Below are 21,796 nucleotides of genomic sequence, written 5' to 3'. Positions count from 1 at the left end.
AATAACTTCATTGTCTGTTAATAACGTTGAGGTTTGGACTGTTGGTTGGATGCGGCATTGTGAAGGTGTCACTTTGAGTTCTGGGTTACTGCGACGGCATTTCTCACTATTTTCAAAATTGTTGTTTTACAAACTAAACAATCAGTCGATTAATGGAGACAATAGTCAGCAGATGAATACATAATGGAAACAATCATTAGCTGCAGTCTGATACAAAACAGATTAAGATGAGCACCAGCTCAACAACTACAGCAGTGAATTCCTGCTTTTACATTAATGCATGATTAATGATATAATAATGATATAATAATAGTAGGCTATAACAGTCACAGGGGGCATTTTAAATCTTTGAGTTGCTTAATTTTAATACTTTTAATAAGAATATATTCTACTTTTACTAAATCATCTGAACACCTCCTAATCTAATGACAGAATAGTATTTTTCTGCTTTGAGTACTTTTATTTTAAATACTTGAAGTACATTTTCCTGATTATACCTACGTACCGTTACATAAGTAATATTTTCTATGCAGTACTTTTTACAGTACTTTCAGGAAAGTACTCTCTGTGAAAACCCGGATGGACCGAACCCCTTTGCTGTGACGTGTTTCCCGTCGGACTGTTTTTATGGATGGACCTGTGCACCTTGAACTTGACAGAGTAGTTTCACCCCTCTCCTCTCCTCTCTAAGTTACTCTTCTCTTCTCTATTTGTAAATACTTTTAAAATGTCCAGTTTTCCACATTTACTCCGCCACGCGCCTTCAGCCTTCAGGCGGTCGTCGCGCGGCAGAAGCCCAGACGCCTGCCGCACTTTGTTTTTAAACTTCAGGTTTTTGCACTCCAGCTCGCCTGTTAAGTTGTCCTCCAGCACATTACATCAACACAAAACCAGCCGCAGGGGTTACACGAGTTCTGCCAGCACGAAACCGGTCCGGGTCGGCTGCGCCTCCGGGTTCTGGGGGGACACAGCCACCGCAGGTGAGTTAGCTTCATCATGCTAAAAACACACCTGTGCACAGGTGTTCAGTCTGTGTTTCCACACAGGAGACACTTTTCCACCACTGGTGACTTCATGACTCCTGTTCAAATATATTTCACTTACACTCGCTGGATAAACGCTGCTGTTTTCCTACTGTTAAGTATTCAGAGCTTGTACTTTACAAATAAAACTTCTGCATCAGAAACTTTACTTTGCCCAAAATCTCACTGCCAGTACACATATTGTACATCTTTTTTTGAGTATATGCGTACTCTATATGGGTTGTCGACGTGACATGGCAATTTCATTGTCACGGAAAATGAATAAAAATGATTTTGTCATGATTTAAAGTTAACAGTTAAAGCTTTATTTGTTTTACAAGGACCAGTTGTTGTAAAAACGGTGGTGGTGTGACTGTCTCAAGCGTGGTTCAACAACTTTTCTGAAATAAAATGACACGCATAAAAACTTTTATTAAACTACAAAGTAACTAAAAGTTAATCCGATAAATGCAGTGGAATGAAAAAATAAATGTAATTGCACTGATAACTACCTCATAGGACAGACGGGCAGAGCTTTTTGCTGTCAGCATGTCTAGCTCGGTTTGTGAATCAAAAATGTCCTGCTCCAGACTTTCTGTCCAATAAATGGATGACCAAACAAAACAAAAAAACAACGATGTATTTAGTCCGGACCAAAGCAAGTGAACTTTCCTGGTCTGAATGCTCCCTTTGACTTCTGCCACGTATGTAACAGTAATCAGGCTTTTATAACAACATGAGAACGACAAAGTTGGACCCTACGAAAAATATATTTAAAAAAGTGAAACCATGTCTTTGTCTTGGGGTTCAAATATCCACAAAGTGTGAGTGATTTACAAGTGTTTTAATCTCCTCTTGTTCAGTGTGTAAAGGCTGAAAATGACTGTGTTCGCATGCATGAATCTTTCTCTCTGTGTTTTCAGTGCCTCAGTTGATCTACAGTGGGAATTTGGACTTCCTGGTGTTTGACTACCTGAGTGAGATCACCATGTCTCTGCTCACCGCCGCCAAGGCCAAGACGCCTGTGAGTCGCACATCTTTATGTCTTTACACACCAAGTTATTTCGTCTTGCACGCCTAATAATAACACGCGTGCTGCTGGTGTGGAGGCAGTTTTGCATGTTATGGTAGCTGAGGCACGGACCATTGTTCAGTAGTCACCAAGTGTAGTCTAGTTTAATCTTTTATCATTTCGGAAGTCTTGAAAGTCCGTAAAGTTTCATATTGCCTTTACTCCCTGAACGGGTTGTGTGCATCGACATGTGTAACTGATCTGAGATCTGCTGCCCTACAAGAGGAAAACACAGTACCTACACATTTGGTCAAAATGGAGTTAGAACCTTTTTATTTATTATATAAAAAAATATTCTGCCATAGAAATGTGTAAACAGATGTTTAAATTTGCAGTTTAAGACATAGTATCTTTCCTTGGCTGTGTGCGATGGCGACACTGCACCAGTGGGAGGCGGCGATGCACTAAAGCAGTGAAACAAGACCAATGTTTTGACTCTAGTGCGTTTTCTTCAATACTTGACTGTATTAAACTGTAAATAAATGTATTATGTTGATTTTAATATAAATATTAATAATTTTTTGACGGATTGAAAATTGATTCCTATAATCTAAATAATAATCAAACTAAAGTTTATTCCTTAAACAAAGTATCTGCAGTTTTTAGGTATGATTTGGGTTTTGTGGTTTCACCTTAAGACGACATCAAATAAAGTCATTACAAGCTTATTGTCCGCTTCTGTGGTAGAGCTGGGCGATATGGCCAAAATTTTATGTCAAATCACAATTTTAATAATAAGTTTAAAGGCTGATTTTTGTTCCTGAGTGAAAGTTGAAGAAACCAGATGGTTAATTGTGTTTTTTCTTTATGGTCACAACAAATTCTTGATGCCCAACGAAGGATCACTTATAATAAAATCCTTTTTCAACAAATATGGATGAGTAAAATTAAGTAAAATCCTTTTTCAGTCCCTCTTCCTCAACAAAATAAGGAACTTAATAGTGCTAATATAAGTGCTGATTTGTTCGTGATTCAACTTAGTTAAATCAAACATTTATTGAACGTTTGCGTTCTGCCTCCTCTATAATGACTCCCAGCAGATGATGGTTATGTCCCTGTCCTCTTGTAGAATCTGGGCTACACTCCAGACTTCGTCCATGTCGCTCTCGCTCCGTTCATCAACGACATCCACAGGAAGGGTGAGTGAACTAAACAGAAACCACAGGACGGATTCTGCCCTCTGCTGGTTTGAGCATCCAGTCGAGTTTAAGTATCTTCACACTCGGATCTTATTGGTTAATTCTGTCTATTTATTCGTAGTATGAGATACTTGAGGTCTTTTATCTGATCCAGAGTCGGCGTGATCTTTTAAATCTTTTCCTAAAACACACACTACTTCAGTGTTTTCTATTTCTAGATTTAGTTTATGTTATTGGATTTAAATCCATTTTTCCATTATTTATTACTTATATTCTGGACCTTTAACTGAGATTTTATTTAATTTCATTCTTACTTATATAATTATTTTATTTAATCTTGTTTTATTCTTATTTTATAGTGGTTTTAATTCACATTTTTAAATGTTTGATTGGTTAAATGAATCTGCAGCCTCTTTTCCTTCACAATGTAAATGAGTCGGTGCCTCTGCTCCCCGCAGGTATTCGTGTCGTCAGTAACGCAGGAGGCGTGAACCCTCTGGCCTGTGCTGCGGCCATACAGGAAGTCATCAACAAGGCTGGCCTTCATCTCAAAGTCGCCGTCGTGACCGGCGATGACCTCATGCCCCACGTAAGGCCTGTGTTATGACGCCATTACATCATCATTATTATCTTTTTATTATATTAATCCTCTCCTTGCCTCTTCTCTCGCTCCTACCCCCCATCCTCCCCTTTCATTTCCTCTCGTCTCGTCCTCCTCCCAGAGGAGCAGCCTCTCTGAGGTCTGGACGGTGGATGACGGCAGCAGACAGCAGTTACCTAAAACGCTGCATAGCATGAACGCTTACCTCGGGTACCAACACACCGACACTCTTTAATGTTCGCTTTATTCAAAATTAAACTCAGGTGTCACGAAACAGAAACTCTGAAGTGAATTTAACTTTTGGATTAAAAAAAGCCTAAAACTTCTCCCAAACTGAAATATTTACCTCAGTTCAACGACATCAAGTGAAACTAAAAGGTGCATGTCTCTCTCTCTCTCTGTCTCTCTCTCTCTGTGTCTCTCTCTCTCTCTCTCTCTCTCTCTCTGTCTCTCTCTCTCTCTGTGTTCAGGGCTGTTCCTATCCGCCGCTGTCTAGATCTCGGGGCAGACATCGTGGTGACTGGACGCTGTGTGGACAGCGCCGTGACTCTGGGCCCGCTCATGCACACCGTATGTTTGATAGAAACGTGTGTGTCTCTTAATGCTCTGACCTTTTATCCCAGTTTAAGCTACATAACTCTTAACTCCTTTCTCTTGGCTGCTGGAGGCAGTAATGTTCGTTGTAAAGATTTCTGCATGTGACTGCCGGCTGTCAGGAGCCTTTAAACACCTCAAAACTAAAAGTGGGATTGTTTTTGTGACAGAGTATCATTCAGTCCCTCCTTGTGTTTCGGACAGAGTGGTTTTCCAACATACTGTTGTATTTTGGCTGGTATGATTGTAAAACACGTGTTAAATTGTTTTCGACTTTACATTAAAATGGTCTTATTTTTAACCTGCTGACCCCTGCAGAAACTCTGGATTCAAATAAACAGGGGTCTCATTTAAAAGACGTAGAAACCTCACTAAAAGTGTACGTGCACCCAAAAGCCAAGAATGGCGTACGCCAAAAAATATTCAGACTTATTAAACCGTGCGCACGCACACTTGTAAGCAAGTTTCCTTTATAAATCACAATCAAGTTGAAATGTGGCGCATTTGAGGGAGCGCCATGTCCGAACCTCCAAACGCCCATAGTTGCCTATAAATGGTCAGTGAAACGCCCCTCACTTGTGTTTAAACATTTATTTAGACTACACAAACAGTCCACTCACTTAACAACGCGGCAGTGAGTTAAAAGAAATATGACTGTGACTTGTTTTAAATGACAATAAGATTTTTCCAAATCGTGTTTTTCAAGCAGCGCATCACATCCGCACGCCGTTTGGCTCGATAAGGCAACAAACATGTGATATCAATACATGAAACTCTGCTCTCGTATTTACTCAACTGACGCACTGAAAACGGCATCAATTGAAATTATTTTGTCCTCCTGTTCACCTTATTTATGGGAATAAATTGCACTGCATGCAAGTAATTAATATGATTCCTGTCACCATAGTTGAGGCGTTCTTTTGCAGAAACAGAATCTCCGTTTGTGTTTATTATCCTCACTCATGGTTCTTTTTGAGCGCCGCAAATTATCTGAAATTATCTGAAATTATGGGGGGGGGGGTTTCACTTCAGGGAAAATCAATCAAACGAGTGTTTGATTATTTCGAAAGGCTTTAAGCCTACAATACTTAGAGGTAATACTTTGCTGGGGAAGTGGCGTACGCACGTTTCCAGCCCTGTTTTGTACGTACGCACCGTTTATAAATGAGACCCCTGGTGAATCATTTTTTGGGGGCCAATTTTCTTGTTAAGGAATATAACTTCTGTGTGGGATTTTTATTTGTTGCAGTTTGGATGGGAGAGGAATGACTATGACCTGCTGGCAGCTGGGAGGTACACACACACACACACACACACACACACACACACACACACAGAAACGTGCCAATCACACTCCTTAAGAGGCTTCACAGCATTCGACACCCTCTGCAACCAAAATCAAGTAAACAAACCATTATAGATCAGAAAATCAGAAGAATGAAACAAATGCTAAAACCTCAAAGAAATAAAGCTGTAATTAATATGAATGTGTGTGTCAGTCTTGCAGGGCACCTGATTGAGTGTGGCGCTCAGAGTACAGGAGGAATCTTCACTGACTGGCACAAAGTTCCTGACTGGTACGACTCAGAGTTTATACACACACACCTCAACATGTCTGCAAATGTCTGGGAAAACTGATTTGTCCGCTTCCAGGTCCAAATTCCAACACAAACTCTACAGAAGGAAAATAACTCAGAAGTTTTGAATCGAAGCTAAACTTTTGTGTGCTGGAAAAACACACAGTGTAAGGTTACCTTTCCTACGATCCTGTAGGTCTTTGTTCTGACCAGCAGTTTTGATAAATCATCAGACCATCTGAACAGGTCAGACAGTCCACCTGAATAGGAGGGTCCTGGTCCAGTTGTTCAGTGACTGACAGCTTTCACAGACAGGTTACAGGTGGAAGTCCCGTAAGAAGTTTCATTGACAAACCAAATGTCTGATAGAAAACTGAGATGAACTCTGTTCTGGTCTCAGGGACAACATGGGCTTCCCGGTGGTGGAGTGCTCCGGCGACGGCTCCTTCGTCCTCTCCAAACCGCCTGAGACCGGCGGCCTCGTCTCCTTCGGCACGGTGGCGGAGCAGCTGCTGTACGAGATCGGCGACCCGCGACGATACCTGCTGCCTGACGTCACCTGTGACTTCAGCCAGGTGCTCATTCAGGAAGTACCAGGTACTGCGCACACACACACCAACACACACACACTCTCACACACACACACACACACACACGAGTCATTGTTGAGGACGTGACCGCAGGCTGAACTGTCCACTGTTTTCATAACCCTTAAACATTCATCTGGCAACCTTACAAACTTTGAAACAAACTTTGTTACGCCCCCTGACTGAACCTTCACCGTCCTCTGAACCTCCAATAAACTCTTATAAACTCAGCTATCAGTGCTTTAGTTTCCCTTTTTTAAAATTAAACACATATCCATCAGCCCTGATTGAACCCGTCTAGATCTCTTCAGCAGAATCTAACCCACATATAAACCTTCCCCTGATCCCCTACTGAACCCTCCCTCACTGATAAGAAACTCTTTTTTTGTCCCATTTTTGGTAATTAAATCAGTGTTTTTTATTTATTTGCTGTGTAGCTCAGTTGGTAGAGGTTTGGTATCACCACTCGCAGAGTTTTGGGATTACACTCACACGCTCTGTTTGAATAGTAGTCCAAGTGATGTGTGTTGTTTACATTTCAGATGATGTGGAGAAAATCCTGAATATTTCACATGAATTCAACCCATAACAGAAACTCTTCATGCTACAATATATCATGAAAATAGGTTGAATGTGATCTACAGGAACAGCCAGCTGAGAGAGTTTACACCTGCTCTGTAGTTAAATCTAAGTAAGTATTAATTTAACAATAAATACCTTTCACTCTGCAAAATACATACAAAATCTTCCATGGAGGCAGACTAGTTGGTACGTTACCCAAAATAACTTTCTAATGTTTCTAACTTCAGCAGCCACCATCAAGCGATCATCAAAAGTTATCAAAAAAGGCTCCTTTACTGCAGAACTTGCCTGAGAATCAACTGTTTTTTTTGGGTTTTCTTCAGCATTAAAGTAGCTACAATCAGAATCAAAAGGGGCTTTATTGCCAAGTGGTGTTTTACACATACGAGGAATTTGCTGTGGTGATAAGGTGCTAAACGTAGACAAACATACAGTCAACATAAATAAATGTAGAAATATATAAATATGGAATGGAAGAACAACGTTGCAGATATATACATGTGCATTATTCTGGGTGGTAACGCAACGGAAGAGAATATTCTGTACATATAAATAACCCAGTGATAGCTGTTTTTGCAGCTATGGGTGCACTGTTAGTCAGCATACTGTTAATGGTGCTAATTAGCCAAAATGTCAACAAATAGATTTGCTTAAAAAAGGGCTCAAGTCGAAGCCCACAGCTTGACTCAATCCGACTCGGCATCATTATACTTCCTGCTTACATTCCTCAGCAGGAAGCATCATGGGAACTGTACTTCCAAAAGCGTCCCCCCAGATAGAAGTAAGACAAATATTGGACTTACAGAATCCATTAATAGGAACCTTTTCACTGAGGCTATAAATGTCCCATCAGCGCTGTTTTTATATTCCTGCAGCACTCGAGCTCTCTGCTGAACATTCATATACAGAAAGAAATTTGCGAGATCATCAGATGTCAGCTGGGATTGGCTCCAGCCCCCCCCCCCCCCCCCCCCCCCCCCGCGGCCTACATTTTGAGTGGATATGAAGTCGAGGGATTCACCATTGCGCTGGGTTAATGTGTGTGTTGGTCATTATATTTACTGCACATCAGATAGTGTGTGTTTGTTTTATGGGCTCATTGATATCTCTTTGTGCTTCACATTGTATTAATACCTAGTTTTTGATTAATAAATGTTTAGATTTTAATATAACTGCTTTCCAGTCATATTTGCCTGCAGGGTGCTGGGGAGCTGTTACACATCTTCCAATTTCTTACCTGTCCATCAATTGTATTTCACCTCCATTTATTGTATTTTACCTATTTAACCAAGAATGATAGAGCTAGAGACTGATGTAATGAATTTCTTGGGACCACTGGGTAGTAGATTTACATGTACAAGCTTCAGACAGCTGAGAAAAGGTGTCCCTTTTCACAAATCTGCATTATTTCTAATGATTATACTTGTATTTTAATGTTTGGTGAAAAAACTAAACTGGACTGAACTAAACTCAACTGAGCTTGGCTAAAGAAACTAATAAAAAACTAAAACTAAGCCTTTTCAAAAACTAAACTAGCAAACGCACGTTAAAAACTAAACTGAAATTGAAAACAAAAAGTCAAAAGAAAATGAAAATAAAACCTAATGAAAAATCCTATAATAACTATAAACTATAATAACCTTGGTCTGAAGTCACCTGGACACAATCTGTTCCAGCTCCTCCCCTCTGGTAGGCACTACAGAGCGCTTGACGCCAAAACAAACAGACGCAGGAATAGTTTCTACCCACAGGCCCTCACTCTGATGAACAGCTGACTCCAGACACACAGTGTCAGGAACGACCCTGTGACTCTAACATCCAGCTGCATATTTACATTACATTTACTCATTTAGCTGACGCTTTTATCCAAAGCAACTTACAAATGCTATACATGTCAGAGGTCGCAAGCCTCTGGAGCAACAAGGGGTAAAGAGTCATGCTCAGGGACACACAGTGTCACAGTGGGGAGATGAACCCGGGTCTGTCACACCAAAGGCATGTGTCTTATCCACTGCGCCATCACCACCCTATTTACTTCCTACTAGCAGTTGGTTGTTCATATTGTTCATACTGTATATTTAACATCCACCTTCCTCCTACGTAATAATTTTACATAATTTATGCTTGTTTTCTGTGTGTATAAACTGAGAGTAATGTAAAACCTTACATAGTATATTAGAGTATATATGTGTACACACATTTTTGTAGATATTTAATTATATCTTTTCATGTAACAACACTGAAGAAATTTACACTTTACACTTTGCTACAGTGTAAAGTAGTGAGTGTAGAGCTTGTAATACAGTGGAAATATTGCTGTCCCCTCAAAATAACACATCAGACAGCCATTAATGTCTAAAAGTGAGCACACCCCTAAGTGATACAAGCTGTACAAAGATATAATCAAATATTTACCAAAATGAGAGGTGAGATATTGTCTGTCAAACAGTTTTAGGCCATCTTGGCTCATTTGTTAAGTCTTTGGGATCAAATAACATTATGATGATCCATAGGTATCCAGAAATTTAGTGAAACTAAGCAAGAAAACTAGCTGGGGGGGGCTTCGAAAGACTATGCTGTAGAGCAACTCACATGCAGATTGGTTGCGTTTCTATTGGAAGTTTAGTTTCATCAATTAAAGACGAGGCGTCAGGTAATATTCAGTGAAGACCGTGAGACCTCGAGTGAACTCTCAGCCTGTGTTGAAGCAGACTTCGTCTGATCTGCAGCAGACTGTGATGTTACAATGTGGGAGTCCTGGATCAACAATGTCCCATTTCAAAAGGGAGTGCGAACCTTTGGCTGCTGCTGTCGCTAAATATGTAAATATTTCAGTCTAATTGAGCCTCAGCTGAACTCCCCAGCCTTGTTTGTCCACTTCATGACCCCTGTAGTTTATTTTGTAACACGAGGGAGCCGGGGACATGAACTGAAAATGAACCCACAGGCAAGTCTGTAGTCCGGTTCAAGTCAAAAACATCTTCCACTTTTTTTTGCATATTGAAAGTTGACACAGCAGTCACATAGTTAGTTCCTCTGGTGTAATGATTATAAAAAGTATTGACCAACATTTTAGCAGGAAGCATCTTTGACCATCTAATGTGTATTATGTGTGGTCAGCAGGCCATTGCAGTGAACACACTCAAGCGGCTGAAAGTGTAAATATCCATATTAAATGTCGTGTTCTTTAAAGAACAATCGTCACAAGCATTTGTTTCTTGCACTTTTATTCTAGGACAATCCATGTTGAGCAATAGAGAGGTCCTTCCTCTTGAAGTGGACCACCATGGGACGTTATTTTAAAAAAAACATGTATGGCAGTGACAGCGAGAGACAACTAATGCCGTTTTAATTGTATCCTGAATTACAATTTAAAAGATAGTTTTATCAAGTGAGGAAAGTCGCACTTTGAGGGAAAACTGTTGATGCACAGTGAGGGGAAATAATTATTTGATCCCCTGCTGATTTAATGCATTTAACCACTGACAAAGAAATCAGTCTATAATTTTAAAGGTAGGTTTATTTGAACAATGAGAGAAGGAATAACAACAAAAAAATCCAGAAAAACGCATGTCAAACGTTTTTATAAATTGATTGTCATTTTAATGAGTGAAATAAGTATTTGACGCCGTCTCAATCAGAAAGACTTCTGCCTCCCAGGTGTCTTTTATACAGGTAACGAGCTGAGATTAGGAGCAAACTCTTCCCTGAACAGTACCAGCTCAACTCGAATTGCCTTTGTTTGGTTTTTCCATTGTGGAAAAGTTGTACCTGTACTTTTTTTCGTATCACCTTCGTCGAGGTTCCAAGCGAGCTGAGGCGATACTAAAATGTGACTTGAAAACATAGCAGACTACTGCTTGGTCAGAGAGAATCGGCACTTTTCACTGCATCATCATTGCGAGCGCTGGACAGAGGCCGGCAACAGAAAGTTTTATAGACCGCTGCAGCAACAACTGCAGGGAAAAACACAGCTGGAAGGTTTTCATACCGCTTGTTGTTGAAACGCTTTAACTTAAATTAAAGCTGCAAGCAGCGTTGGGCGGGCCCTTGCACGTGTAGCGCGTCGGGGTACGAGGTGACCGCGTTGCATATTCTGGAGCTCTGCCGGTGCGGCTGTGAATTTGCTACGCGGTTCCGACGCTGAATGAAGGTGTTATAAGTCACTTCCTGTGTCCCCTTTGTGGCGCTACATAGCACTTGGCGCCACGAATATAAATGAATATTGGCTTGTAGATGTATTCGGGGCGGGACAGTTATCAAGCACGTAAAGTTTTGTTCAGATGTGAGCATGTACACTGAAGTTACAACAACTTCCTGTGTCATGGCAAAGAGTTGATTTTTGACGCCACGCCACGGACACGCCCATTGACGAAAACTCACAGATAGCACAACTTTTCATTGTCAACGCCTTTAAAAGGCACAGCAGAAATTTGAAGTAGATCTGACTAAATGCCTAGGAGGAGTTCGTTAAAGTACGGAGTGTGTAAATCATCCAAAAATGGCCGTAAAATTCAAAATGGCCGACTTCCTGTTGAGTTTAGGGAATGGGTTCTTGAGGCTTTTTTGTGCGTCTGGACATGATACATGTCCCCAGAAAATTTCGTGCATGTAGGTTGAACGTGAATGAGGTGCAAATATTTTCCAATTTTCTAGGTTGCGCTAGCGAGTCATTTTGCCACGCCCATGCGCGAAACCCATAAAATACGAAATTTTCATGTGTGCAAAGTTTGGTGAGTTTTCGAGTATGTTTAGGCCCCCAAAATTGAGCTTACTTTGCAGAAAAAAATAAATAAAATCCTTACAGTTTCAATAGGGACCTCGCACGGTTCATGCTCAGGCCCTAATAAAGAGAAAGCTGTGTGGGTCGCTGGTGTGTGTGCCGCATTGAACCTTACGTCGGGGCAGTTGTATGTGGTGTTGCTATGACGACCAGCTACATTGAGGGGTACTATCTCTGTACTATCTGCAATGGAAAATGGAGCACGACCGAGGCGAGGAGAGTTGTACTGGAAAAGCGCCAATAAAGGGAGTGCTCCTAATCTCAGCTCAATGGTCACCATGGTCAAGACCAAAGAGCTGTCCAAGGATGTCAGGGACAAGATTGTAGACCTACACAAGGCTGGAATGGGCTACAAGGCCAAGTAGGTTGGTGAGAAGGTGACAACAGTTGGTGCGATTATTAGCAAATGGAAGAAACACAAAACAACTGTCAATCTTCCTCGGTCCATGCAAGATCTCATCTCGTGGAGGTGCAATGATCATGAGAACGGTGAGGAGTCAGCCCAGAATGTAAATGCTCTGTATTTGTATAGCGCCTTTCTAGTCTTTTCCACTACATCGGCAGTCACCATTCACACACACATTCATACGCTGGCGGAACAGCCAATGAACATCTGAATGATTCAGAGGAGAACTGGGTCAGATGAGACCAAAATCGAGCTCTTTGGCATCAACTCAACTCGCCGTGTTTGGAGAAGAAGGAATGACCCCCAAAACATCATGTGGAAACATGATGTTTTGGGGGTGTTTTTCTTGTAAGGGGACAGGACAACTCCACCGCATCAAAGGGACGATGGACGGGGCCATGTACGGTCAAGTCTTGGGGGAGGACCTCCTTCTCTCAGCCAGGGCATTGGATGGGTATTCCAGCGTGGCAGTGACCCAAAGCACACGGCCAAGGAAACAAAGGAATGGCTCAAGAAGAAGCACATTAAGCTAGCCAGTCTCCAGACCTTAATCCCATTAAAAAATCGGTGGAGGGAGCTGACAGTTCGAGATGCCAAACGTCAGCCTCGAAACCATGATGATCTGGAGAAGATCTGCAAAGTGAAGTGGGACAACATCCCTCCTCAGATGTGTGTAAACCTGGTGGCCAACTACAAAAAACGTCTGGCCTCTGATTGCCACCAATGGTTTTCCCATAAAGTCATGTTTTGCCGAGGGGTCAAATACTTATTTCACTCATTGAAATGCAAATCAATTTAAAACATTTTTGACATGCGTTTTTCTGTTGTTATTCTGTCTCTGTCGTCTGTGTTCCCATGGCATGTTGTGTTTGCTAATTTAAGTTTATAAATTCTAATTGTTCATTAGAAAACTCCTTTTGCAATCACGGTAAAACAGCTTAAAAACTGTTGCTGATTAAAGAAGCAATAAAAGTGTTTAGACTAGTTTAGCACAACATTCCCATTACAGGCTCGAAATAGCCAAAAACAAAGAACTTTCCTCTGAAACTCATCAGGCTGTTCTCGCAAAATAGCAGATTGGGGCAAAATCGTCGTTATGGATAGTGGTGTCTCGCCTTTACTGTCAAATGTTTAACTTTAGAGGCCAATTGATGCAGTTTGTATGTGAGAAGTGTGTTCAACTGTATGTTTTTGTGTCGGTCCCATTTGAGAAACCAGAGATCAGCACTTTTGCTTGATAAATTAATATTCAATCATCAGCATTGTTGACATTAGAGTTTCTCACAACAACTAATCTACAGAGCGTGTGTGTGTTTTCAGGTGTAGAAGGAGGCGCTGTCAGAGTGACGGGGGCTAAAGGCTCCGCTCCATCACATGACTACAAGGTAAACATTTTCACTTTTTTATTGTGTTGTCTCTTTTCCTGCTTTGCAAAAATTAATCCAACACAGCTTCTATCAAATTTGTTTTATGATCGTGTTATTTTTTGCTGCAACTGGAAATTTCATATCCTGTTTTCTGTCGCCCCCCTTCGTCTCTCCAGGTGTGTGCTACCTACATGGACGGTTTCAGGGCGACAGCAGTGTGTCCGGTCGGAGGACCAAGAGCAGCAGAAAAGGCCAGACGAACTGCAGACAGCATCATCAAACGGTGTGTACAAGAGAGAAGACTCTGTATGTAGTAGGAAACTTTATGGATGTCTAAGAATAACTCTGTGTGTGTGTGTTTGTTTTTAGGACGAAGCGAATGTTTACGCAGTTGGGGCTGGAAGATTTCAGCGCCGTCAACATCCAGGTCCTCGGAGCTGAGGACACGTATGGTGCCAACGCTCGCAGCAAGGTCACACACACACACACACACCCACACACACACCAACATCGACTCCCATTGTCTTAAACACACCTTCTCTTTTAGTTTTAGTTGTGTTGCCAGGCAGCAGTTTAAAGAGTAACACCACCGCCCACATCTAGCTGTTCTGCTCTCTAACCCACATGTGTCAGATGTTTTAATACAAACATATAACATCTGCCGGTAACCCAGAGTTTGCAGGATTTATAACTCTTGTTTTTAGGTCGCCTGGCATAAGTAGATACTGTATGTGTAAGAATTGGACACCTGTCTAATTCATACTCCAGACAAATAGAGAAAATTGGGCTTTCCATCCCCAACTATTGCAGGACACAAGAAAATGCACAATCCCTCCTTTAGGTCTTTCCTTCTTTCAACAACCTTAGCAAACATAACACTGCCACTAACCTTATACACTTAGCTACTTTTATAAGCTGTTGCTAAATCACCTTTTGTGGTTCAAAGTGATATTACAAGATATGACGGCCCAAGGCTAGCTGGTTAGCATGCTAACTTTAATAGATGTCCCTGCAACACAATGCATAGACGGCAGAACTGTTGTTGAGTTTTTTGGGGGGTCTAGAGGACATACTTACTGGATTTCTTCTAGATTTGGTTGTAGTTAACGCTGCAAGTTATAATAAATCTAAACATTGGTCACTAGTTTCTTCTTCCCTGTTGCAGTGTAGCACAACTAGAGGTTAAAAACTCCTCTGGGAAACTTTAATTCTTGACCTTTAATTGTACATATTTCTAATATTCCCAGACAGGATTCATATATTTACATTAAATTTATAATAAATTCTTTGTCACTAGAGGCATCACCAAAACTTGGTTTTTAAAATTATTTTTTTTAATATCAACTTTTCCAATAGATAAAAAAAAAACACAATACAACATGATACAGTAAATCAAAAAAATTTAACAATTAAGTAGGTAATACGGGTAAAAATGAGAAGGGGGGCGCAAAAGTCTAAATAAAATCCCACATAAACACAACATAAATGGGGTAGCACACGTAGATTATAAAGGGGAAAGACGAATATTTCCTCCCTTTTATGCTTCTTTCCTTATAAACATTAGATATTACACCGAGCTTCATAGCTTGACCCTTCGTGGTTATTGGTGATCAGTGCGATTTAGATATTCAAAAGAGCACATTTGAAAATCAGAGCTTCCATTGTTCATCAGCTGTCTAAACATCTTCAACATTTGGAGGATTGTGGTATGATTTAAGCCTCGTTTCTTACTCTCGCTCTCTCTTCTCCCCACTGCTCGTCCCCTCTCTCCATCTTCTGTCTTGAGAAGCAGGTCACACTTAAGCCCATTTCACGCCTCTGAATTCTCCTTCTATCACTCTCTTATTTTTTTTTCTCTCGGTTTGACACAGACTCTCTCCTCATCCCTTCATCCCTCCGTCCATCCAAATCCTCTCCTCTACCGGAAGCAGGTCAGGGTCGGAGATAAGCCTGTTTCACGCCCGTAACCTCCCACGCTCCTTTTTTTCTCTCTTTGCTGTTTCTCTCCACGTCTTCCTCCTTGTCTTTTTTTACTTTCTTCTTCCTCTGTCCTTCATCTTTCTTGTCCTCTTGATATTTGGAGGCAGGTGGACGTTAATAAACCAGTTTTTGGAAAACTCAACAGGAGAGCAAAAAAAAACAAAGCATTTGATCAAAACACAGATACACGACTGAACACGCTTCATGTCTTTAACATTATATTTAAATGACTGTATGGTTTCTTTCTGCGTGTCTGCAGGACTCCAGAGAGGCAGTTATCTGGATGGCCGTCCACCACAAACAGAAGAAAGCTCTTGAACTCTTTGCCAGAGAAATAGCTCCTGCAGGGACCGGCATGGGTACGACAAACACAAGTGCTTTTCCTTCAGGAACCCTCTTATTCCCCAAAACACTGCAATAAAATTGCCTTTATGATGAACTGGATCTCCATATAAACTGTGGTACAAATGATAAAGCTCTCTGATGAAATTAGAAGAAGAAGAAAGCTGCAAACAAACCATCAGGGTCAGCTCTGGCTCTGTGCCATGATTTAAAAGCGTTCTCTGCAGATTTAGCTTCACACTTTTACAACCAGGATCAGCATGGATGCACCAGAAACACAGATAATGTCATTTTTATTCCCCACATGCTCCTTCCTTGTCAAAACCTGCCGACTACATTACCCACAATGCAACCTGACCACATCAGTAGTGTGGGAGATTAGGGTGTGTTATGCTAGCAGCAGCTTATGTAGCCTGCAGCAGAGATGAGCAGTGAGGTTCAGAGGTCCGGTGAGCTCACCTCTTTCTAACTCCTCTGAATCCTCCAGAAGTTTTAGATTTTCAAACTTTCGTTTTCAACTTTCAGCCCCAACTGACACGGACTCAGTTGACATCACTTGAGGACATTTTATGCAAATCAGATAAACTACATGTCATTTCAGCGACCTCACATGGTCAACTGAGTTTGGCTGTTCCTCACTCAGTGTTATTCCTCCCACACAGCTGTTTATATTTCAGTTAATGATCGTGATTGAACTTACTTATTGAATTTATGATCATCAGCACCTGTTCGGTTTAATTGTTTAATCACACACCTGGTGATGTGACTACACAATCCCTGACTTTGTGCAAGTGTACCTAGAAGAGTTGATGCTGTTTTGAAGGCAAAGCGTGGTCACACCAAATAAGGACTTGATTTTCCTTGAATCACTTTGTATTTTGGGTAATTGGTAAACATAATGAAAAAGGTCTTGATTTTTAATTCGGATCAGATTTAATTTAGCAACAATCTATGCAAATCTGATAAACTACAGCTCATTTACATCTGTAGTCTTAGAAACTAACCAGCAAGATTCAAAAATGTGCGTACCTCACTGTAAATTTGCAGCTCCTTTTGTCTCGTTAAATATTATTTGAGAAGTTTTATATTTGCAGTTGTATTCCAAAGTTTAATTGACGCCCATCTTGTATATTTTTCCTCTTAGTACAAAACAGTAAAGCGTGTTGATTCTTGCATACAAATTGTCAATATACTTGACTTACATGTATGGGTTTTTGTGTTGAGTGCAGAACACTGGAGGCTACAGTAGGTGTCACGTTACTGCTTTGCGTCAGATGCAATTTAAGTAGGAACTTTGACTTTTGCTAGACGGAGGGGAAACGCCTTTAGAGCTGTACAGTGTTTAATGAGGAAATGTTTGATTCAGTGGATGTTTGAGGGCTAGGGCTGGGCGATGTGGCCAAAAATGTTATCCCAATAAAAACATTTCATATCATTTGATATCGATAATTATCAAAATATTAATTAACGATATATTGAACAATTATTATATTGTTATTGAAGAAAATTATATTGCAATAATTATCATGTGTTATGGATTTTTGCATTCACCTGAAGGCAGGGCGATCGTGTCATTTAGAGGCCTGTCCATCAGCCCTCAGTGACTTCAAGTGTAGATTTAGCTGCTACAACACTAATGCAAGAGCAACATTTTACCTGCAGGTTATTAGGATTCAAGTGGATTCAATCCCTCCTGTAGTTGTTGAGAGATTTCTCTCTGGGATAACAGACCATTTCATCTCTACAGCCACACTGCTCACATGTTTTCATACTGTAAAGCCTCTTGTGCTTGCAGCTGTAAGGACCTAAATATTCTGCAGGGAACGTACAAACGGAGCAGCACGTTCTGCTGTAGGCGGTTTGTTCTAAACTTTCGCGTTTCACACTCACGCAGTGAAGAGGGGGTATTTGTCAGCATGCTGCAGGCTGTGTATTACTGCTGATAAGGTGGGTCGTGACCTTCTGAACCAGATTTGAGTTTTGTTTATGGTCAAAAGTTCAAATCTGCCACACAAACACTCTCATGAACTCATGAACTCTGTGACTCCTGGGAGGTTTCTGATTCATGCTGCTGTTGCACTGTAAGTGACACAGGAAGCGGAGCTGACCTCAGACCAGCTGCTACACCTGCTAAAACTACAAAGATTATTATTTTTGTGTGCTTTAAAGGTAACAGGAGAACAGCTTATTTTACATTCCTTTGTGGTTCTTTTTTTCTTTTTCCTGGCTCACAGCTCCTGGGCTGACCGGCATCGTGGGCGGACGACCCAGAGTGTGAGTTTATTTTATTAATATGTACATTTAGTCCCAAAGAGCAGACATTTTAATTTATCCTCATACAACCAATAGAAGATCTGGAGAACAGCAGTTTTCACACGTTAGCGGCCGACTTTGTGCACAAAATAAATGAACAGCGTCCTCTTATTTTCACATCTCGTTCGTTTCTAGGTCTCCTGTCCTGAAACCGTTTTTCTTCCTGCACCCCAAACCTCAGCTGAAGGTGAGTTTGATATGACCTGCAAATTGTTTAAATATATATGTAAAAAGGTTTTCTCAACACTTTTCAAGAACTTTTCACAAAGAATGGACTTGATGAGTCACAAAAAACTGTGTCAACAAAATGAATGTGTCTTCGTTATCTTGACTTCAGATTGTGTTTGAAGACTTTCTTAAGGTGTAGCTTGTTTCAGACTAGTGATTTACTAAATCAGATTACATCATTTGCTAGAGTTGCTAGAAAATCAGCCATGTAAACAAGAAGTCACTGTAGCACCACAAGCTAGCATTACTTCCAAAAACAGATTTATATGTAGGTAAGTGTTTGTTTTATTTATATAGATAGGTAGATAGAGAAGGTTGTGTGTTTCAGTATTAGTAGTTTTCATAGTGTTAAACGTAAGTAGGAAATATCTTATTAAGCTAAGCTAACCAAGGTTATTTGTTCATTTAGTCGAACATTGGTATAACATTTTGTGATCTTGATGTGTGTTGTGGTGTTTTTGTGAAATGTAATTTAAAATCTTCTCAGTTTGCATCATTATTTAACAGATCAAATGTCAGATTTGTAGACCATATTTACCTAAACGGGTCAAACTATATTAACAAGCTATCTTTAGCTATGTCAGTCCGCTACGTTTAGCTAGTTTGAGCTAGTTTGTTTTAATTTAGTGGCGTGTAAATCACTGGTGTAACTGGATCCAGAGCTAATGTAGATTTATGACAAGAAGTTAACCAGCAGCACTTAAATCAGTAAAAATATAAATGTTTAAAGGTGTGTTTTCGCTGCTGTCCTTCACTTTTCCTCACTTGTTTGGTGAAAGTATAACGATTCTGTACAGTCAAGATTTCAATCATTTTTATGAGGTTTAGTTATTTTATGGTCACTTAGGTGAATAAGTACTTGTAGCGGGAAAACTAGCTGTAATAAAAACTGAACTGGAACTTCAGTATATTGCTATTGCTATAGCTAGCAGTAAGCCAGCTAACGCCAGCAGCATAGGGAAGCTAGCAGTGTGAATGAACTGTGAATGAACTCCACAGAAACTGTTGAACCTAAAGACATTTTTCATATCAAATTTCAATATCCTGCTACAGTTATTCATTATTGACCTCACTGCAGGTGGACGTTCATGTCGGTGGAGAGCTGGTGGAGTCTTTCGCAGAGGTGGGGCCTGACGCACCTGAGCAGGAAGCCCCTCCCACCACAGAGGAGGACGCACCTGACACAGGTAAACGAGCACACAGGAAACATTCCTGGGTAAACAATCCACCAATATTTGGGTAAAAGGTGGTGCAATTATCAGTCCAATCTACACCAGGAAGATGCCATTTACCTATTTATTAAAAAGTAATCTATAAACTAAACAACAGAGAAGCACACTAATAATACAGGGGTCTAAATGATGTTCAGCATAGAAATATATTGTTTTCACACTAATAAATGTATTTGGACAAATGTTCTTTAACTCAACCAGTTATTGTTAATTTACCTTACTTTTATTACTGTGTTAAACTGAAAATGTATAGCGCATATTTACTGAGAGTACCTTTATTTTCACATTTGATGTTTATTTTCAGATCAAAATGTTGTTTAAATTTAACTAAACGATGGCATTAAAAAGTCTTACATTAACTTGCTGATACATGTAGACACCCTGTGATGGACTGTGTTTGAGGTGTGTAGCTTCAGCCTTCAGTAAACTCAAATAAGAGGGTGATTAGAAATAGAATAAATGAATATTTATCCAGAACAGTTATTGATAAACAGATATTACTGTAACTTGTTGTGTGCAGTTACTGATGTCTGCCTACAGAGGGCGACCTGTTCCCATGTTCCAATTACCTCCATAAAACAACACAGAAGTCCACTTCAGCACGTCTAAGCAGGGACATGCATGAAAAATAAATCAAATGATATAAACATTCACATTTAAAATCTCATAACGCACAACAAATGACACACAGACCAACCTCCTCTGTGTGTGTGTGTGTTTGGCGTCTCCTGAGAAGTACAAGCTCTGCCGCTTTTCATCCTTTCACCAGCGCTGCATTCCCATGGCCCTACAGACAAACAGCCACAAAGACACACACACTCAGCAGAGCTTAGGACACTCCTTGAATGCAGTGAAGACTCTCAACCCAGCGTTAATGACGAGGTTCTGACGCAGCAGAGGAACTACATTTATTTACAAAAACAAAAGAGAACAGAAATCGAATTGTAGCACACAAAAAGCAAGTCCACACACACCCTTGTATTATATTTGTGGGGACCCGTCATTGACGTAATGCCTTCCTTAGCTCTTTACTCTAACCTTAACCATCACAACTACATGACCATAACCCTAGAACCAAGTCTTAACCCTCAAACAGCCTTTTAAACTTGTCGGGTCCAGCGTTTTGGTCTCCACAAAGCTGGTTGGACCCCACAAATAAAAGGAAAAGATGCACACGCACTGAGTCCTGGCTGCTTTCCCTACCTTCACATTCCAGGCTGGAAACAGGAAGGCCTCTCCAATCACCAAAAAAAAACAAACCTAAAGAATAAAAACATTCAAATTCAGGAAGAAAAGACGGAGCTGCTGCTTTTAATAGTTATTCACATGGTCTAACAGTCTCTGACCAACTTTAGCTGTGATTTATTTATGTGACCTATTTCTGTGTTTAGGTTAAAATAAACAAAGAATGAATAAACGTTAACGTGTGTGTGTGTGTGTGTGTGTGTGTGTGTGTGTGTGTGTGTGTGTGTGTGTGTGTGTGTGTGTGTGTGTGTGTGTGTGTGTGTGTGTGTGTGTGTGTGTGTGTGTGTGTGTGTGTGTGTGTGTGTGTGTGTGTGTGTGTGGAAGCAGGCAGGAATTACTAATGGATTACCTGCCACACACTGATGACCCTCATACAGTTGTCTTTGTAAAACAACATGGGAATGCTGGAGGGGGTAGATGACAGTAATGTAGCATGCTGCGGTATCATTGTAGGGAATATAAACCACACAGTGCTGCAGCTACAACTCGCAAAAATAAAAAACAGTTGCTGAAAATATTTGTGAAAACTGTGTCTAAACTAATAATAATAAAAATACTAATAACTTAGATTTATATGGCGCCTTTCATGAAACCCACGGACACTCCGAGTGGACGTTTTCCATTGTAACGGTGTACTTGAGGCTGTTGAGACTTGTTTTTCTGCCAGTAGCGATTTAAGGTGTCTGTCTGTTTACACCATTCAACATTTGGGAGGCCCCCGTCGTG

The 21,796-nt window shown here is 40.6% G+C and overlaps 1 protein-coding gene across 1 annotated transcript in view; it reads left to right on the top strand.

Annotated features, from left to right (window-relative positions):
• The first annotated feature begins 616 nt into the window (after window positions 1-616).
• lratb.1 (lecithin retinol acyltransferase b, tandem duplicate 1) overlaps window positions 617-21,796 on the top strand; it is a 37,712-nt gene continuing 16,532 nt past the window's right edge. The window contains exons 1-16 of the mRNA XM_038730748.1: window positions 617-980; window positions 1,946-2,046; window positions 3,164-3,233; window positions 3,692-3,822; window positions 3,956-4,044; window positions 4,305-4,404; window positions 5,678-5,721; window positions 5,928-6,005; window positions 6,406-6,602; window positions 13,684-13,748; window positions 13,907-14,013; window positions 14,100-14,202; window positions 15,970-16,069; window positions 18,287-18,326; window positions 18,501-18,552; window positions 19,672-19,780. Coding sequence (XP_038586676.1) covers window positions 728-980; window positions 1,946-2,046; window positions 3,164-3,233; window positions 3,692-3,822; window positions 3,956-4,044; window positions 4,305-4,404; window positions 5,678-5,721; window positions 5,928-6,005; window positions 6,406-6,602; window positions 13,684-13,748; window positions 13,907-14,013; window positions 14,100-14,202; window positions 15,970-16,069; window positions 18,287-18,326; window positions 18,501-18,552; window positions 19,672-19,780 — 1,639 coding nt within the window. The 5' untranslated portion in view covers window positions 617-727. The remainder of the gene's footprint in view (window positions 981-1,945; window positions 2,047-3,163; window positions 3,234-3,691; window positions 3,823-3,955; window positions 4,045-4,304; window positions 4,405-5,677; window positions 5,722-5,927; window positions 6,006-6,405; window positions 6,603-13,683; window positions 13,749-13,906; window positions 14,014-14,099; window positions 14,203-15,969; window positions 16,070-18,286; window positions 18,327-18,500; window positions 18,553-19,671; window positions 19,781-21,796) is intronic.

This window comes from Micropterus salmoides, unplaced genomic scaffold (genome assembly GCF_014851395.1).
Source record: "Micropterus salmoides isolate LMB-PRFRI ecotype aquatic unplaced genomic scaffold, ASM1485139v1 Ms_hic_scaffold_2, whole genome shotgun sequence".
NCBI lineage: Eukaryota > Metazoa > Chordata > Actinopteri > Centrarchiformes > Centrarchidae > Micropterus > Micropterus salmoides.
The sequence above is the reverse complement of the archived record's forward strand: the minus strand, read 5'-3'. Positions and strand labels throughout refer to the sequence as shown.